This window comes from Bicyclus anynana, chromosome 20 (genome assembly GCF_947172395.1).
Source record: "Bicyclus anynana chromosome 20, ilBicAnyn1.1, whole genome shotgun sequence".
Classification (NCBI taxonomy): domain Eukaryota; kingdom Metazoa; phylum Arthropoda; class Insecta; order Lepidoptera; family Nymphalidae; genus Bicyclus; species Bicyclus anynana.
In genome coordinates, this window is record NC_069102.1 from 12,614,769 (window position 1) to 12,633,090 (window position 18,322).

General features: G+C 34.8%; 1 protein-coding gene across 1 annotated transcript; it reads left to right on the forward strand.

Annotated features, from left to right (window-relative positions):
* Positions 1–2,001: 2,001 nt before the first annotated feature.
* Positions 2,002–18,098, forward strand: LOC112047670 (nicalin-1). Its single transcript, XM_024084864.2, has 10 exons — positions 2,002–2,318; positions 3,334–3,521; positions 4,266–4,452; positions 5,849–5,979; positions 6,844–7,056; positions 7,788–8,009; positions 8,916–9,083; positions 10,238–10,331; positions 11,769–11,898; positions 12,892–18,098. Exons 1-10 carry the CDS (start codon positions 2,144–2,146, stop codon positions 13,031–13,033), a joined length of 1,650 nt encoding a protein of 549 aa, XP_023940632.2. The 5' UTR covers positions 2,002–2,143; the 3' UTR covers positions 13,034–18,098.
* The last annotated feature ends 224 nt before the right edge of the window (positions 18,099–18,322 follow it).

The following is an 18,322-nucleotide window of genomic DNA, read 5'->3' on the forward strand; positions in this document are numbered from 1 at the left end:
GGTATGACCAAGAGACATAGAGACTTCTATGCTAATAATATAAAGGGTAAAGTTCGTGTGGTTGTAGGAGGTAATCTCTGGATCTACTGGACCGATTTGGAAAATTGTTTTACCAATAGAAAGCTACGTTATTTGCGAGTGTCATAGGCTATGTTTGATCCCCATATTCACACGGGAACGGGAACTACGTAAATGAAAGCGCCGGGCGTCATATAGCGGAATTTCTGCGTCTTTTAGAAATTTTGTAATATCTCCGAAACTATTTAAGTAATTAACATACTGTAAAGGGCAAATCTTATCTCCATAATATCCTTGTGATTATTAAATAATTCATTTTAATAAGGATTAAAGTTTAGTTGTATAAATAATGACGTAAACCTAAGTATATAAAATTAATAATTTTTAAAACACAAAAGGTACTATATCTGCTAATATATAGAAGATAGATATATGGCGTCGCGGACTTTTTTGTAGAACTTTTAAAGATACATAAAGCCTCCATACATTAATTTCAATTTTTCACAATGGTTAAGGCAGCGCATGCGAATAAGTCTGTTTAAAAGGTTTTTAATCTGACCTGTATGACATAAACTGGGATAACTCGGCTAATATATATGATACCAATATAAAATATAGCCTATAGCACTCCCCGATAATGTAGCATTCTACTGGTGAAAGAATTTTTGAAATCGGACCAGTAGTTCCGAAGATTACCCCATTTAAAAAATGTGACAAACTTACAAACTTACAAACTTTACCTCTTTATAATATTAGTATAGAAGAAGGTATGACTAATACACGCTCTATTTCATCAAAATTAATAATAAGAACCTAAGTTTCGGGACTTTTAATTATTGTTTCATAGTAATTATTATTCTAAAGTCAATGATTTAACTGGTGTTTGCATCGATCTAGTTGGTAGGTATTTGATTATTTTTGAAGCCGTGATAGCCCAGTGGATATGACCTCTGCCTCCGATTCCGGAGGGTGTGGGTTCGAATCCAGTCCGGGGCATGCACCTCTAACCTTTTCAGTTGTGTGTATTTTAAGCGATTAAATATCACGTGTTTCAAACGGTGAAGGAAAACATCGTGAGGAAACCTGCATAACAGAGAATTTTCTCAATTCTCTGCGTGTGTGAAGTCTGCCAATCCGCATTGGGCCAGCGTGGTGGACTATTGGATTAACTCCTCTCATTCTGAGAGGAGACTCAAGCTCAGCAGTGAGCCGAATATGGGTTGATAATGATGATGATGATGATGATTATTTTTGTTTTCCCTAGTAATCATGGAGGATAGAGGTATAAATATATCTGTACCCTCCATGCTAGTAACCACAAACGGCTAAAAAGATACTAGTAACGGCAAAGTAGCGCCATCTGTAAGGTGTTTTGTGCAACATACCCTATTCTTTTGCTTTATTTCTTATTTTTTTGCCTTTATTTCTGACTAATTAATATAGGTATATAACCTATAGATAGGTTATTACTTTTCATGACCTTATGAATTATTATAAGTATTTTAATTACTTTCAATCCAATACTTGCATCAAATGGAACGCAAGGCAACCCATAGACATTGCTAAGTTTATTTTAAACTTAAAAAACCTTGACCTCGTCTATCCGTCACTCAGACTAATTTTTTAAGGGCTAGTATCGCACCCAAATACACGAAAAAAATTGTCTGTCATTTTTCGAGGAATAAGAGCTTAACTGTATAACTTATACTAAACTAGAGGTTGTTGACCGTTTTTTGCACCATTCAACTATACAAAAAGGTATTTTTAAGGTAACCAACGAAAACGATCACAACTATGAAACATCTATTCTATAGAGACAGTTTTTATAATAGCAATAAATCGCTAAGCTTATTATACTTTGACAGAAAGTAACGTCTAGCGAGGCAGGTCTATAGTAATTAGTCTGAGATCCGTCAAGTCATGACTTTTGTGATGTCCTTGGAGTATAATCTTTGGTGATGTCTCAGTCTCATGTCATGTCATACGTTTACGTTTGTCTATTGATCATTGACCGAGTTTCCAATTCCAAGATATCCCATGTAAGGTTTCGCTAAATGGGATAGTGTATTAAAAATTGATTTATCTGCTAATTACATTAACAAGGTGAATACAAACAGTTGCTAAGATGTGGCTCGACCAAGCCGATGGCTTCGCTGAGATCTTTCGCGGATATTTGCCGTACTATTTGCTTGTAGTTTTCCCGATTTTCATAATAATGTCGCCAGCTAATCCTGTGGCGGCTTCCCATGAATTTTCCGTATACAGAATGCAACAATATGACCTTCACACCGTGCCTCATGGTAAGTTGAATTTAAGTCAAATAAAACCTTGTTTAACAGTATATGAAAAAAATTAGGTTATAATTCTCATTGGAAAATATTTATGCAAATAAAATAGACTAATAATAATATAGATACAAGAAATTTTGGATTGTACATTGCTGCAGTGAGTTTTTACATTGTATAGATATATTTAGTCTAACTCAATCTACCACTGCCAATTTCAGAAAGCAAATATAACATGATTGTGTTTTTTATAGTCAGCATGTATGAGCTTGACTACAAGTCGTGATAGCCCAGTGGATATGATCTCTGCCTTCGCTTTGGAGGGCGGCGGTTTGAATCCGGTTTTGGGCATGCTCCTCCAACTTTTCAGTTGTGTGCATTTTAAGAAATTAAATATCACATATCTCAAACGGTGAAGGAAAACATCATGAGGAAACCTTCACACCAAAAAATTTTCTTAATTTTCTGTGTGTGTGAAGTCTGTCAATCTGCAATGGGCCATTGTGGTGGAATAAGGTCTAAACCCTCTCATCCTGAGAGGAGACTCGTGCTGGACAGAACGCTGCTGCTGCTGGACGAATTTTATTTTACTTTATTAAAAGGGAGCCTATTCTCTAACTTTATTTTATTATCTACCTGACAATTAACGTCAAATCAATAACAAACACATTTTTCATATTCCATAAAGCAAATTGTTAATGAAAATTTGAATGTCAAACACACTGGCTAGTAATTTGTGATCAGTTAGCAATGAATAATAGTGAATACGAAAGCCTGCTCGCTTATTCGCTATTGTGGTCTTAATATCAACCTTTTAAAATAATCAGTTGCCATTAACCTACTGTTTAATATCACCAGTATGCACCGGATAAAATTATTATATAGAATCTCAATTTCGTATATGTCAACTAGCATTCGTCAAACATAGTGAATTAGCCTGCTGGTCATGTCATAGGCTAATAAAATATGCTATCTATATATATTATCTATCTGATTCTAATGAGGTTTTATCTGTTTGTTTACTTTACAGGATGTCGTAGTGCTAGCTTCAATCTTGAAGGCAGGTCTTTGTCATCCTGGAGCATGTCCCGTCACTGTGTGGTGGCTCGCATTCAGGACATCACCATCGACCAGTTTGTGGAGATACGGAGCAAGGCTGGGGCACTGTTGCTAGTGCTACCAAAGAATGATACTTTACTCACTGATGAACAGAAGGAGGTATTTGTATATTGATTGCTAGTGTAATTAAAAAGTACGGTTAACCTGGAGTTAAGAAGTTGATGGTGTTACACCCTTGGTTGTGGTATTATAGGGCTTAGATTGTTGATATTTGACTTTATTATCAGTGTCGTGCACTTTATAGATGCATAAACACAATGCATACTCTAAGGATTAAGTTTACACCTGTATTATAGGAGGAATTTTCCATTTTCTACAATTTGTATGTATAGAGCCTACCCTAGTTAAAAACCTTGTGCGCGCCACTGTCTTAAAGGCTACAATAATTTTCCAACTTCTAACATATATCATTTACTAGCGGACGCTGGAATTTTTTAATGAGCCTTTTGTATATTACTTATTATTTTCTATACTGTAGTGTTCATATAAGTTCAAATAAATTAAATAAATAAAAATAGACTTGGGATTTGTGCCACAAAATAATAAGATAATCTTGTCTATACTCTCTCTTTCAATCCATTGTCACAAAAAAGAGTGTAATATTTATTATCTTTTTTGTAACAAATAGATATTCATTGACATATTTCTTCAACAAAAAAAGTCAATAAAATTTTGTTAGTCTGATTATACATCTGAACTAGCATAACACTAGATCATTATAGCTGTTTTTTTTTTAAACTAGAAATACTAGTTTTGCACTAGCTTTGTATAATAGAATTATATATGGAATAAAGTAGAACGAGTATTCTTTTAATTCTATAAATATTGAACTCTTTGTTATAGCACATCAAACTCTTAGAAATGGCAATGATGCAGCAAGATATTGGCATCCCAGTGTACTTTGCTGAGTGGACGCCCGAGTTTGAAGATATAATCAAAGATTTGCAGCATAGCTTCATCACAGACGACAAGTCTGGAACAGCCCTGGAAGCCATGTTTAACACTGTATCATCGAATGGTTATCAAATTGGTAAGTTACCCCATTTTTTCTTCCACCACCAAATAATAAATCTAATCATAAACAAAGTAAAGTATATATCATATAATATTACTCATGGTTTATTTATTAAATTACCCATGAGTATGTGAGAGCCATGATAGCCTAGTGGATATGACCTCTGCCTCAGATTCCGGAGGGTGTGGGTTCGAATCTGGTCCGGGGCATGCACCTCCAACTTTTCAGTTGTGTGCATTTTAAGAAATTAAATATCACGTGTCTCAATCGGTGAAGGAAAACATCATGAGGAAATCCGCATACCAGAAAATTATTGGACTATTGGCCTAACCCCTCTCATTCTGAGAGGAGACTCGAGCTCAGCATTGAGCCGAATATGGGTTGATGACGACGAGTATATGTAGCAGCATAAGCATTGTATGCATTTCAAATGTCAAAAATGCTGTCATCCATTTTATGACATCACAATGTTGATGTACTACGTCAAACGTCAACGTCAAACTAATTGTTAAGTAGTATTTTTGTCAAACGCTCTGTTTGTAAAGGATTTGTTAAAGTAACTTCATGAAACAGTTGAAATATAGACCATTATCAGGCAGCCGTTTTGGGTCGGGTCATTGTCAAAAAAATATTTAAAAATTAAAATTTTCATGTAACCACATCTGAAAAAAATATGATAATTTTTTTTCAATCTAGTAGAACAATGACAAACAATTTAAGATCATTTTAAAAAGTGTCAACTAGCCTCTAAATTCTACTTGTTGTGTGAAGATGAAAGCCAATCTGATTACCTCTAAGCATCTTGGTTGTGCATTGTTGATTTTCGTTTAACCCTTAATTTGCACACTTGTACAAGAGACAAGTTACTTTTTGTCAACCCTTTTTTACATTTACAAATCAATTGAAGCTAACATTGGTTAAACCATGTTAGAGTGTTTTCATTCAACTCTCATAATTTTTATCACGACCCAAAGTGGTGAATTGTCAAAAATTTTTCCTTTTCTAAATCATTGTAATCTTATAAAGAAGTAAGAATTGTTTTTTTTTTGCTATGAATTGGCTTCAAAACGACTGGGCCGACCATAAAAAGTCTTTTATCAATGGAAATATACATTATTAAGTAAATATCAGCTATGTTATTTGCTGATCATAATTATAACTTTCCGTTGATGTAAGATTTTTTACAATTATCTTACAGTTCATTTCATGTAGGATGATACGGATGACAGTTTATGTCACTCTTGAAAGTTTGCCACGATTCACGATAGTAGTACGTATTATGAACGTCATACAGGTGACTGTCACTGTACCCATTCTATCTTAAAAACACTTTTTTCCCATATTTCCATAGGAATGGAAATGTGGGTGAAATCTCAAGGGGTTTGCTAGTCTTATTATGTTTTGTCCACAGTTGTGTCAGCTCCCACTCCAGCTAAGATAGACTCCAAGCCGGTAACAATTCACGGGAAGCTCGTGGGCCGGTCCGGGGCGGCACAAACCATTGTCATTGCTGCTCATTACGACTCTTCTAGCGTCATTCCTGTAAGCAGATGCTATTGTAAAATTTATTTGTAGATTTTTTTTTATTTATCTTATAAAAATTCTCGTATCACAATGTTTGTTCCACTGTAACTGTTTGTGTAACTGTCTCCACTTAAAAAATCATTTTAATTCGTCGTTTCCGTTCCGACAAACAAAGAGACACACACACTTTCACATTTATAATATTAGTATGGATTGCACAAATTCAACCGTATTTTTTATTAACGTAATAAACTGAAGTGGCTCTCTATTCGTCATCGCCGGAATATTCATACACTGACGATGCTGTTCAAAATCTTTAATATCTCTTCTTCTTCCTAATTTGGGAGCTCTTCCGCGAGGCCCTTCTTCTTCGTCTGAGACCGGTGTTTTTGTGTGTGAAATTAAAATCTCTATCTGTGCCTCAAAACAAACCGAAAAAGCTTCGATTACCAGCGAGGCGCGAGAGGATTACCAGTGAAATCTCAATAACGTGCTTAAAGACCTTGGCCTCTCTAGAAGTGCAGCTAGTTCTATATTAGAGCGAGAATCCAAAGCTGCTCTAATAGGATCTTACCAAATTTGGCTAGGCAGGGAGAAGGAGACATTTTTTCCATTTAATTTTTTTTCCGTGGATCTTATCCAATTTGGCTAGACACGAGCGGAGGAGGCAAGTGTTGATCGATCGTCAAGAAATTCCTTAACCCTACATCCTGTAGTCACAAGTTTAGGACTCTGCTCGGAGTTTTTATTATGCCACACGATGGACCCGGCACCCACATGGTGAATCCATGGAATGCTAAGATATTCGTCTCATAATGTTCCCAACAAAACGAAGATGTTTTTATTCTGTTATTATAACTTGTATATCAATGTACTATGTAGGAGCTCTCGTTCGGCGCTGACTCGAACGCATCGGGCGCGGTGGCGGTGGTAGAGCTAGCGCGGATCTTCTCCCGCCTGTACTCCGCTGCCGCCACTCGCGGCGGACCCTCCCTGGTGTTCATGCTGACGTCGACGGGACATTCGCTCAACTATTTCGGCACTAAGAAGTGGTTGGAGGAACATTTGGATGCTGTTGACGCTTCTCTACTGCAGGTATCATACAAAGGAGATGGTCCAAAATTGTATAGAGCCCAGGACCAGTCATTATACCCTGGAGGGAATAAAAGAAAATAATTTTTTCAACTATTTTCGATTATCCAAAACTACGAATTTACTTTAATTCTTTTGAAATAATATTCATTTTATCCCAAGAAATGCAACACTAGTATGGGTAACAATGGCGGATTGACATTTTCAACGCAATAGTCGTTTTGACGTTTGCTGTAAATGTCATGTCGTAGTTGCTTTAGGGCGCCATCTTGATATTACTCAAAAACTTGGGTTTTAATTGTATTTATTTCTTTTTATTTGGTTACATTTATTCATTTATTTAGATTTTAACAAATATTCTGTATTTTTTTAAATTTTATTGATTTTATTGATAGAGTGGACCTGAAATGGACCATCTCCTTTACTCTTAACTTTCCTACATTTTCAGAAATTCTTGAATAATTCTTGAGTCTTTTTTTTATCTCTTAATTTATGACTGGCAGGTTCAATTTACAATATTTTATTGGTTCAGTTCTAATGAAAAGACAACAACCAAACAGACTGATTTACTTTAAACATTTATAAGAAATCCAACAATGAGAAACTAAAAAAAACTCATCCGATTAATTTTTAACAGAGTTTCAAAATGGAAGATTGTCTTTCTTCGGCTGTATGTTGTTTTGATTTTCAGAAAACACCCGATTTTGAATATTGAACCATTCATCTCTTTTCAGGACATCTCATTCGTAATGTGCCTCGACTCTATATCCTCGAGTCCGTTGACCATGCATGTCTCCAAGCCTCCCAAGGCTGGGTCCCCAGCTCAGTCCATGAAGGCAAGGCTCGGAGCACCCCTGGTGCATAAGAAGATCAACTTGGCTGATGAGTTCCTTGCTTGGCACCACGAGAGGTTCAGCATACGAAGAATGACTGCGTTCACTATCAGTTCCTTGCAGGTAAGGGTAGTTTACTCTGGGAAGTTTGCGTATGCATGTGGATGAAGTGGACAGACGTGCGTTTGTGTGTATGAAAAAGTTTTTTTTTTTATTCTTTACTAGTTAGCCCTTGACTATAATCTCACCTGATGGTGAGTGATGATGCAGTCTAAGATGGAAGCAGGCTAACTTGTTAGGAGGAGGATGAAAATTCACACCCCTTTCGGTTTCTACACGACATCGTACCGGAACGCTAAATCGCTTGGCGGTACGTCTTTGTCGGTAGGGTGGTGACTAACCACAGCCGAAGCCTACCACCAGTCAAAAATGGTTGGTTTCGTTAAAGAATGTTCCTTCAGTTAGTCCAACAATGCACTGTTTTTTTTAACTAAACAACAAAGATTTAAAGACAAGCGTTTATCTGTATATCTTACCACTTTATCCACAATCAAATCAAACTTTCAAAAGTACAGTAAATAAAGTACAAAAGCGGTATAGAAACTTTTTGATTTCAAGCAACTTTTTTCACTCAAAAGATTTTCACTCATCATTTGTCATCTACTCGTATTATTCCAAGAGCCTTGATAGCCCAGTGGATATGTCCTCTGCCTCCGATTCCGGATGGGGTGGGTTCGAATCTGGTCCGGGGCATGCACCTCCAACTTTTCAGTTGTGTGCATTTTAAGAAATTAAATATCACGTGTCTCAAACGGTGAAGGAAAAACATCGTGAGGAAACCTGCATACCAGAGAATGTTCTTAATTCTCTGCGTGTGTGAAGTCTGCCAATCCGCATTGGGCCAGCGTGGTGGACTATTGGCCTAACCCCTCTCATTCTGAGAGGAGATTCGAGCTCAGCAGTTTGCCGAATTTGATAATGATGAATGAATGATGAATCTGTTCTTGTATTCTGGTTACTTGGTCCTAGAGTCACAAAGACCCGTCCCGGAACACACTCCTGGACACACCCTCCGAGAGCTCGTTCCGGAACATCGCCGACAACATCGCGGCCACCGCGCGCGCGCTCGCCTCGCACATATACAACCTCACCGAGGAGGACAATGAGGAGGACTCCATACTGTATGATGAGGCCTTGGTGAGTTGTCTGTGTATCCTATGACTATCCTATACAACTTCACTGAATAGGAGAAGGAAGAAGAGAAGTAGACGAATATCTTGGCATTACATCCAAAGAGACAGCAGAGACTTCTTCTCAGCAGAACCTGCCTTCTGAACCGGTGGTAGAATCTTTACAAATAGTCAACTGACGTGTCAAAAGTGCTTGTAAATTGAGCCTACTTGAAATAAATGAATTTTGATTTTGATTTTTTGATTTTAGACAAACTACATAACGTAGAATTCGATCTTTTAGATAGCAAAGCTAGGGATTTTGCCTCGATGCCACAAAAAATACATTACTCAGCAAAAGAAATTACAATTCTTACAAACTAGTCCCTCTAGATCCCATACCGGTTTCGGGGTAGAGAGTATTTTGTCGGACCTGGGTGACGTTGTCGCATAAGTTCGTCGTCTTTTCGCGGATGATAGCAAAATAAATAAATCATTATATAATCATGATGAACTTCCGCAAAGTAACGCCTGCTTCTATCCAACAGCGCTTGTGTATTCCATGCCCAGGCAAAGTTGGAAAGAATCTACTAGAGCAGCTTTGGAAATTTGTTTATTTATTTTTATTTGGACACAAACAGATTACAATTAAATACAAATGCATATATTAACAAGAACTAAAATAATAGAGGTATAATTGTAAATCTACTTAGTAGTCACAACATGCTTAATTTAACAAATTAAAGAAAAAACAAAACCAAGGATAAAATAACTGAAAAGGAAAAGAAACTAAGAATAAAAATTATTTTAACATACAGAAATAAAAATAATATTTCAAAAATGGAGAAACTAACATTAATGTGATGTTATTAAACCGAGTAAAGTGATAAAAAGTAGTCTTTATAATTTTCTTTTTAAATTTAGTATTACTGTCACTTGACACATCTATATCAATAACTTCTAAATTGGGAAACTAAAATTGGAAATCCGTTTAATATAGATCTTGATGAAGTCTTAGTAAAACGTTCTTTTTTTCGAAAAAAAGGATATTAAAGGAAAACCCTCAAAAACACAGAAACTGGGCGGATCAACAATGTCTGATAAAGTATATACAATTTACTGTTCAAGGTCTGTAGCATTAGTAGCAGACTTAAATTCCAAATTCCTTTACTTATGTTTTAGGGTGTCGACGAGGCATCAATCAGACATTGGTACAAGTTCCTGTCATCACAGCCCAGGTCTCCGCAGGTCATCACATCCACCGCACCCAACGGAGGTGAGTGAATTATCAACATTGTCATCATCATCAGCTCCCAGAAGGCAATGGGGATGATGACTAGTTTTGAATATATTGATTTTCATGATACATTCGGGTAAGTAAGGTCAATACAAACTAATCTATACATAAAAAGAAAATATTGTCTGGATAAAATTTCAAAATCTATTAAAAATCTTTTATTGTAATTAAACTAAAATTCATATAGTTTTAGCTTCCTTACAATAAATGTGACATTTTTCAATAAATGCACTATAAACATAAACGCTCAAATAACAAAGATATTAGTAATTTTGTTTGAACGCCCATACAAATGTAACGATCATTATAACCTACGACGTCATTAAATCGTTTTTCAAGGATTCGCGTCAGCGCCGCAAATCTGACCCTTTAAATCCCTGTAGTTCCGAAAGTAATGATCGCAGATACCCTGTTACTTTTACAAAATTGCTTTACTATTAGCATACTCCTAATTTATATACAATTTAAAAAACTGTCATCATCCCTATTATCAGCTCCTAGAAATCAATGACTTCATAGACAGCTCTGAGGTACCAATCATCATCATAATACAGGCTACGCCATAGACGTAGGTCTCTTGCATGGACTTCCAAACACCACAGTGTCATGCCGCCAGCTAATGTGCAGAAAATTCACTTTGTAACTTCATTTAAATAAATAGCGACTCTTGCTATGAGACAATACAGTGCAATTTAGTTCAAACACTATAATTCACCTACATCTTTAATCATTTAATCGCTCAATATTATTTATTCTTACGTTAGTGTTGTCTACAATTACAAATTATTTTTGAATATCCACCCACATTGCGTACTGCAAAGAATCGGCGGCGAAGAGTTCATGCAAGCCGATTCCCGCCGGGTGACCTTTAAAATCCACGCGTATCCATTGTTGTACTGTATCTAAACATTAAAACCGGAGTTAGTATCACGCTGTATGAATTTCCTTTTCTTTGGAACAGCTTACCTTCATCTAAATTCCATCATCCGAAGAAAGAACAAAGTAAATTCATGTAGGTAGGTCTCAGACCAATTATTGTATTCCTGCCTCGCTAGACGTTACTTTTCTGTCAAAGTATATGATCAACGATCTAATGGGATTATAAAAACTGCCTCTATAGAATCGATGTTAAATAGTTGTAATCGTGTTTGTCGGAGTAGATAAAATTATGTAAAAAATGGGCAATAACTTCTAGTTTAGTATGAGATATATACCAAATCTAAGCTCGTTTTCTTCAGAAAATGACAGACAATTTTGTTCGTGACTATGAGTGTGATACAGGTCCTTCTATAATTGGTCTGAGAGGTAGGTACATTAAATACCACAAAGCGATTTGACACTATTCTTGGTGTAGACACAAGATGGCCAATGTATTTTGCGTTGGATGTTGGTTCAAACGTTGGTCATTGTTTCCAGGAGTGACGGGCGCGTTGGAGCGCGCGTTGTCCAAGTACCTGGAGACGACGGTGAGCGCGCACGCGTTGGACAAGCGCGAGCCGGAGTACGCGCTCTACTCGCCTACTAGGGCCATACTCTATGTGTACAGGTAACTCTATTCTTACCTTTCTACTCTACTTTTACTGCTCTACTGTTACTGCTCTATTCTTACTATTCTACTCTACTTTTACTGGTATACTGTTACTGTTATATTCTTACTATTCTACTCTACTTTTACTGGTATACTGTTACTGTTATATTCTTACTATTCTACTCTACTTTTACTGGTATACTGTTACTGTTCTATTCTTACCATTCTACTCTACTGTTACTGTTCTATTCTTATCATTCTACTCTACTTTTACTGCTCTACTGTTACTGATCTATTCTTATCATTCTACTCTACTGTTACTGTTCTTTTCTTACCATTCTACTCTACTTTTACTGCTCTACTGTTACTGTTTTACTGCTATACTCTAATTTTACTGCTAATCTTACTACTATACTCTGTTCTACTCTACATTTACTGGTCTAATATTACTACTGTAGCCTTACTGCGCTATTCTTACTACGTCACTTACTGCACTACTCTGCTCTGCTCTTTTCTGAACTACTCAAACTGCTGTGCTGTTACTGTTCTACTCTTACTTAACTATTCTTATTGATTTACTCTCACTAATCTGCTCTGTTCTACTCTACTTTACTTTTACTGCTCTACTGTTACTTCTCTATTCTTACTGCTGTAATATTACTGATCTACTCTACTTTTACCGCTCTAACCTTACTGTTGTACCCTTGGTTATTGCACTACTCTTACCACTCTACTCTGCTCTCTTCTGCGATACTTTTACTGCTGTACTGTTACTGCTCTACTCTATTCTGCTCTTTTCTGCTCTACTTTTACTGCACTATTTTTACTGATTTACTCTTATTACTCTGTTCTGCTCTACTCTTATAGCGATGAAGGCAGGTCTGATACACTCAGTCTACAAACACAGGTCATATCCACTGAGCTATCACGGCTTTAGATAGTGATGTGTGTAATAATCGATATATATCGATAACCATCGAAGGGTTTTTAATGTTTTTTTTTTCTTTTCAGTGTAAAACCGGCAGTGTTCGACCTCATACTGACGCTGGCGATAGTCGCGTACCTCACGCTCGTGTACTTCGCGATACAGCTGTTCCCGAGGTTCTATGAGGAGTATGCCAAAGTTGTTACCGGGAAGGCCAAAGTTAATTAATATAATTACATTGATGTACCAATAATAAGTAGTAAGCCTCAATAGTGAAACGGTAAAGGAACTCACGCCGAGGGGTTATGGGTTCGATCTCCGACCGCTAGACTATTGTATTCACTCCTAACACAGACTTTTCTGACAACTCAGATTGTTATATTTAAAAAAAATATTTTGATCATATTTTAAAAAAGTGTTCACCAGGTTTTTTTTTATACTTTACAAGTTAGCCCTTGATTACAATCTCACATCTCATCTGATGGTAAGTGATGATGCAATCAATCTAAGATGAACAAAAAAAATCTCTGGTATGCAGGTTTCCTAAAGATGTTTTTCCTTCACAGTTTGAGACACGTGATATTTAATTTCTTAAAATGTACTCAACTTGGAGGTGCATGCCCCGGACCAGATTCGAACCCACACCCTCCGGAATCGAAGGCAGAGGTCGTATCCACTGGGCTATTACAACTCATGTGCCTGTAATTACACCAACAACCATGTCAGACCATATCGCAGCATTGCTTATTGATGCCAGAAATGAGCATGGCAGTAGTGCTTCCTTGAGCTTTGTCAAAAACACCAGAAAAATAACAAAACGTAACATAGAGAAAGAAATTGGCAAAAGATAAAAAACCTACTCTCACATGGAAAATGTGTAATGGGAGCCAAGATAGCCCTGTGGATATGACCTTTGCCTCCAATTGCAGTGGACGTGGGATCGAATCCGGTCCGGGGCATGCAACTCCAACTTTTCAGTTGTGTGCATTTTAAGAAATTAAATATCACGTGTCTCAAACGGTGAAGGAAAACATCGTGAGGAAACCTGCATACCAGAGAATTTTCTTACTTCTCTGTGTGTGTGAAGTCTGCCAATCCGCATTAGGCCAGCGTGGTGTACTATTGGCGTAACTCTCACATTCTGAGAGGAGACTCGAGCACAATAGTGAACCGAATATCGATAATATGGAAAAAGTCCAAATTAAATTGATTGATAACGTAGAAAAAGTCGCGGGCAATGGCTTGTTTTAAATAAAACTAATTTTAGTTGAAAAATATCAACTTCTTGGTACAAAGTACACCCAACCCTGTTGAAAGAAAACCCAAAGCAATAGAGCTGTTACTTTTCGTTAAATCCTATTTTTAATTATTAAAATTACTTTTAATTTTGAAACTATTTTAAGTTAATTTATTATTTAAGTAAATGGTACTTGGGTAACTTTTAGATTGATTACAAAAACGAACAAATTATTTAAATTATTGCTTACTACGTTAAATTGGTTGACTTGTTTAAATGGGGAATATACGCGACTTTTTTAAAAATTTAATCGGTTTCTGAAAAAAAAATATGTACATACTGATCCTGGATTACTATCTAGAAAAAAAAATACAAATATTCCATCTGAAAAGAAATAAACTAAGGAGTCCTACAATAAAAGACAACATAAACAACAATGATTTGGTAAATGTAAGTAGAAGATCAGATTTATGATTTGATACAACAGAAATCAGTGACAATTTGGTATTGCAATAACTGTTCTAATAAAGTGAAATCAATAAATCAAATCAAATCAAAAATTATAAATAAAAATAAATAGATATGTAAATAAAGACTACAATTCGATTTTACACGAGTTTGTCGATAACATAATCGACACAAGCGATGTACATCACTACAATATAAAATCATCTACAAATTATAGCAGAGTGCAATTTGATTTATACTTCGGAACCCAATTAATGGATTTTCATGTTTTTTTTATTAATTTATTAAATTCTATATTGTTATACTAAAAAGTATGCACTTGAAAAAATACTGATTTTTTATCTTTCCTCTAGTTTCTTATAACAAAGTAGGGAGATTCCACCCATTTTTAATTTGTTTTTAAAGTTCATTCACTATAACTTATTGGATTACAAATATTGACATTATTATAATATCGAAATATTTTTTGTGAATTTTGAATATGTCAAAAATACATTTACAGGAAAAATAGTTGTTGGCTATGCCTATTTTATTTAAAAATATTTTTTTTTTTAAATTTCAAATATGAATAATAATTAATTTTAAGTTATAATAATAAATCAAAGAGTTAGTTGCGTCTTGAAGATTTATACCTAAATTTTGTTTTTATATTATTATTGTTAAGTTGAAATGTATTATAAATGAAAGATTATAAAACCAAGAAGTATATAAAACACGTGCGTGAGTTTTTTTTGTAATAGTATTATTATTTTAAATTATTTTCTCATAGAGAAAATCCAAAACAGTTGGTAGAACATATAAAATATCAAGTCACAGTTTTTGTAGTCGCTTTGTTACTTTCGAAATCAGCCCGATCGATTTCAATAAAACTTCTTTTTTATATGGTAGGTATTAGAAAAGGTCGTGAAAAATTTTTACCCTTCTAGACAAAGATTTTATATTATAGACATGTCATTAGCGAATCAAAATTGAGGAGGACAAAAGTGGCCAATTCTACGTTCTTCATTTCGTTGTGAACTACGTTGATTAAAAAAATAATACCTAAATATTGGCTACAATGTCAAGTGTGTCAAAACTATATTTACATAAATATATAATGTAAATAAACACAAAATTGTATGCATGTGTAATCAGTGGAGTAACTAAATTCGGGTCATTTTTTGCGGCGATTTTGTAGACACGTAACATATCTAATAGTAGAAAAAACTTTGCTCTTAGCGCGATTTTAGTATTTTTGTGTATAATGATTTTTTTATAGCAGATCGTTGTTCCGAGTTAGATTCTAATATACTCATAGTACTTGCGAATTTTTCAACTCAATTTTGAAGCAAATATCTTCAATCTATTGAGTGACGTCACTCTAAATCCATCATGGTGGACTAAAGATGGCGGACAAGTTTTTATATGGTTACTACAATATGGGTAAAACTTCTAGTTAACTAACTAACCATACTTTAAATTTTTCATTTTTTTTTACTTTTAATTATTTGTTACCTTACTACGACATCAAAAGGTAAATCTTCCTGAAATATAATAAGTATACTTGCTCATATATGAAATACGAAATGTAATCCTGGATTTTAAAATTTATGTTAATGTTGTAATTTTTTACCAGATGATTTCCAAATATATCAGTAAAATAGTATACACACATATTTCACAAATAGTTTATTATTTTGAAATAAATTTATATTTATTATTACAGTGCTTGCCATTTTTGATTGGCACAAATCTTAAATATCACAATTATCCTTTAACTTGGTGTCTTAGCTGTCAAAGGTGAATGCCCACTAGACAATACAAGTCGGCCCCGGGAACCCAGGTATACCCCCGTATACAAGTTTATTATATACATGATAATATGATGTATAAATAAGGATCTGGTTAAATAATTGGCTTAATAAAAGTATGTTTCCTGAAGAAAAAAGAATGTTTTTTTTTTGCTCATCAACATTGCTCAAAAACTTCACCGGTGTACCAAAGCGGCAAAGTAACATTTGAGGTTGTATTATTTTCTCTGTCACCTTAATAAACAAGAAAACAAACATTAAAACCAATCATTAGATTAAAAAATGTCGTAAACTCAGGCTGGTCTATGGATAACGATACGACTTGCTTTTTGATGAATTAAAAATGTCCTAAAAAGTTGTAGCAAACCTTTTTTGATAAAGTAATAATTTCATTTATTAAAGTAGAAATAACATTTTTTTAGATACAAGTAAATTGCTGGGTGGTTAGGGTAGGTCATGGCCATTCCCTTTTGACAGCTTTGCCTAAATAACCAAACTGGTTTAGGATTTGTTAACAACCGAGTCAGCACCAAATCGTTAATTGTTAAAATAGCTATTGTACCGTCCTCGTGTTCCTTGAATTGCAGATTTAACGTATGCGTCCACATTTCCGCATCATTCGTAACGGATTAAACGGATTTTTAATTGATGCGGATTAGTGGACGCACTTGTATGACTTTCTATACAAAGAATACTATGATCCGTTTGATGCGATGCGTCCGATACGTACGATGCGGACCTGTGGACTGCTACCATTAGTAGTATTTTACTTGGCATTATTTTAATAGACCAAGAGTCTGTATAGTCTATTTGACTATTTATAAATAAACTAGCTGCCTCCGCGCGGTTTCACCCGCGTGGTTCCCGTTCTCGTAGGAATACGGGGATAATATATAGCCTATAGCCTTCCTCGATAAATGGGGAATCTAACACTGAAATATTTTTTCAAATCGGACCAGTAGTTCCTGAGATTAGCGCGTTCAATCAAACAAACAAACTCTTCAGCTTTATAATATTAGTATAGATTTCATGAATTTAACAAGAATAAAATGGCTATCCTTTTTTTAGTATATTTCCCATAGAAACCTGTCATTTTAATTAGGAGTAGGCTTCACTTTGCGGAAGATCATTAGGAATATAAATAATTGATTTATTTTCCTTTTATACTTGAAAATAAAAGAACTTAGAGTCTACAGAAAATTCTCTATGCACCTTTCCCAAACTAAATTCTCGGGTGATGTTCCACAATGTTGAATTGCGAACTTTTTTGATTTTTTTTGGGTATTCACGGATATGTGCAAAATAATCAATTATTCCCTATCTACTTGTCATTTTTGGTCAGAGATTTGTATGTAACAGAATTTTCATCAAATGTCTATAATTAATTAAATGTAAATTTTATTGGCAGATTATTGTAGTCATAAAACTAATGCATCGACATAATAACTAGTCTACTTTTCGTGAATGAATAAAAGGTTAATGAAATTTTAGTTTTATATTAAGTATTCATTATTATTACCATTTTGTTACCTTTTCCGTACAAATGACATTTGTTGAAATAAATAAATTTATATACCTAGAACTAGATAACCTTAGAACCCTAGATCATTTAAAATTATCTTACAAGGTCATTAAATAGTTAAGAGGTCTTGTGATCTAGATTCTAGATGATTGGTATGTTGAAATATTATTATAATGTGAAATGTCATAATATATATTTAGTGAGGAACAAAATGGCGTTTAAGTGAAAATGGTTTTGTTTGCATGAAACTGAATAATAAAGTTTTGGTTTTGAAAATACGTATGTTTTATTGTATACTTATTAATTGTTAAAATACATATACAATTTATTTTCTATCACTAATAATCCTTAATGCTCTAAGCATAGAGGCTTATTAGGCTCTATGCATAGATAATCTAGTACAGGGTTTCTCAAACTTTCGGCTCCACGAACTCCTGTTAAAATTTCCAAGTGACAGCGAACCCATAACTAACTAATCCCCCAAAAGAAAAAAATAATTT

What these genes read in the sequence shown, in the direction of transcription:
- LOC112047670 (XM_024084864.2), top strand. Translation starts at nt 2,144, where the DNA reads ATGTGGCTCGACCAAGCCGATGGCTTCGCTGAGATCTTTCGCGGATAT. An exon ending in CCTTCACACCGTGCCTCATG is followed by an intron (nt 2,319 to 3,333) that starts GTAAGTTGAATT and finishes TTTACTTTACAG; the next exon opens with GATGTCGTAGTGCTAGCTTC. An exon ending in TCACTATCAGTTCCTTGCAG is followed by an intron (nt 8,010 to 8,915) that starts GTAAGGGTAGTT and finishes ACTTGGTCCTAG; the next exon opens with AGTCACAAAGACCCGTCCCG.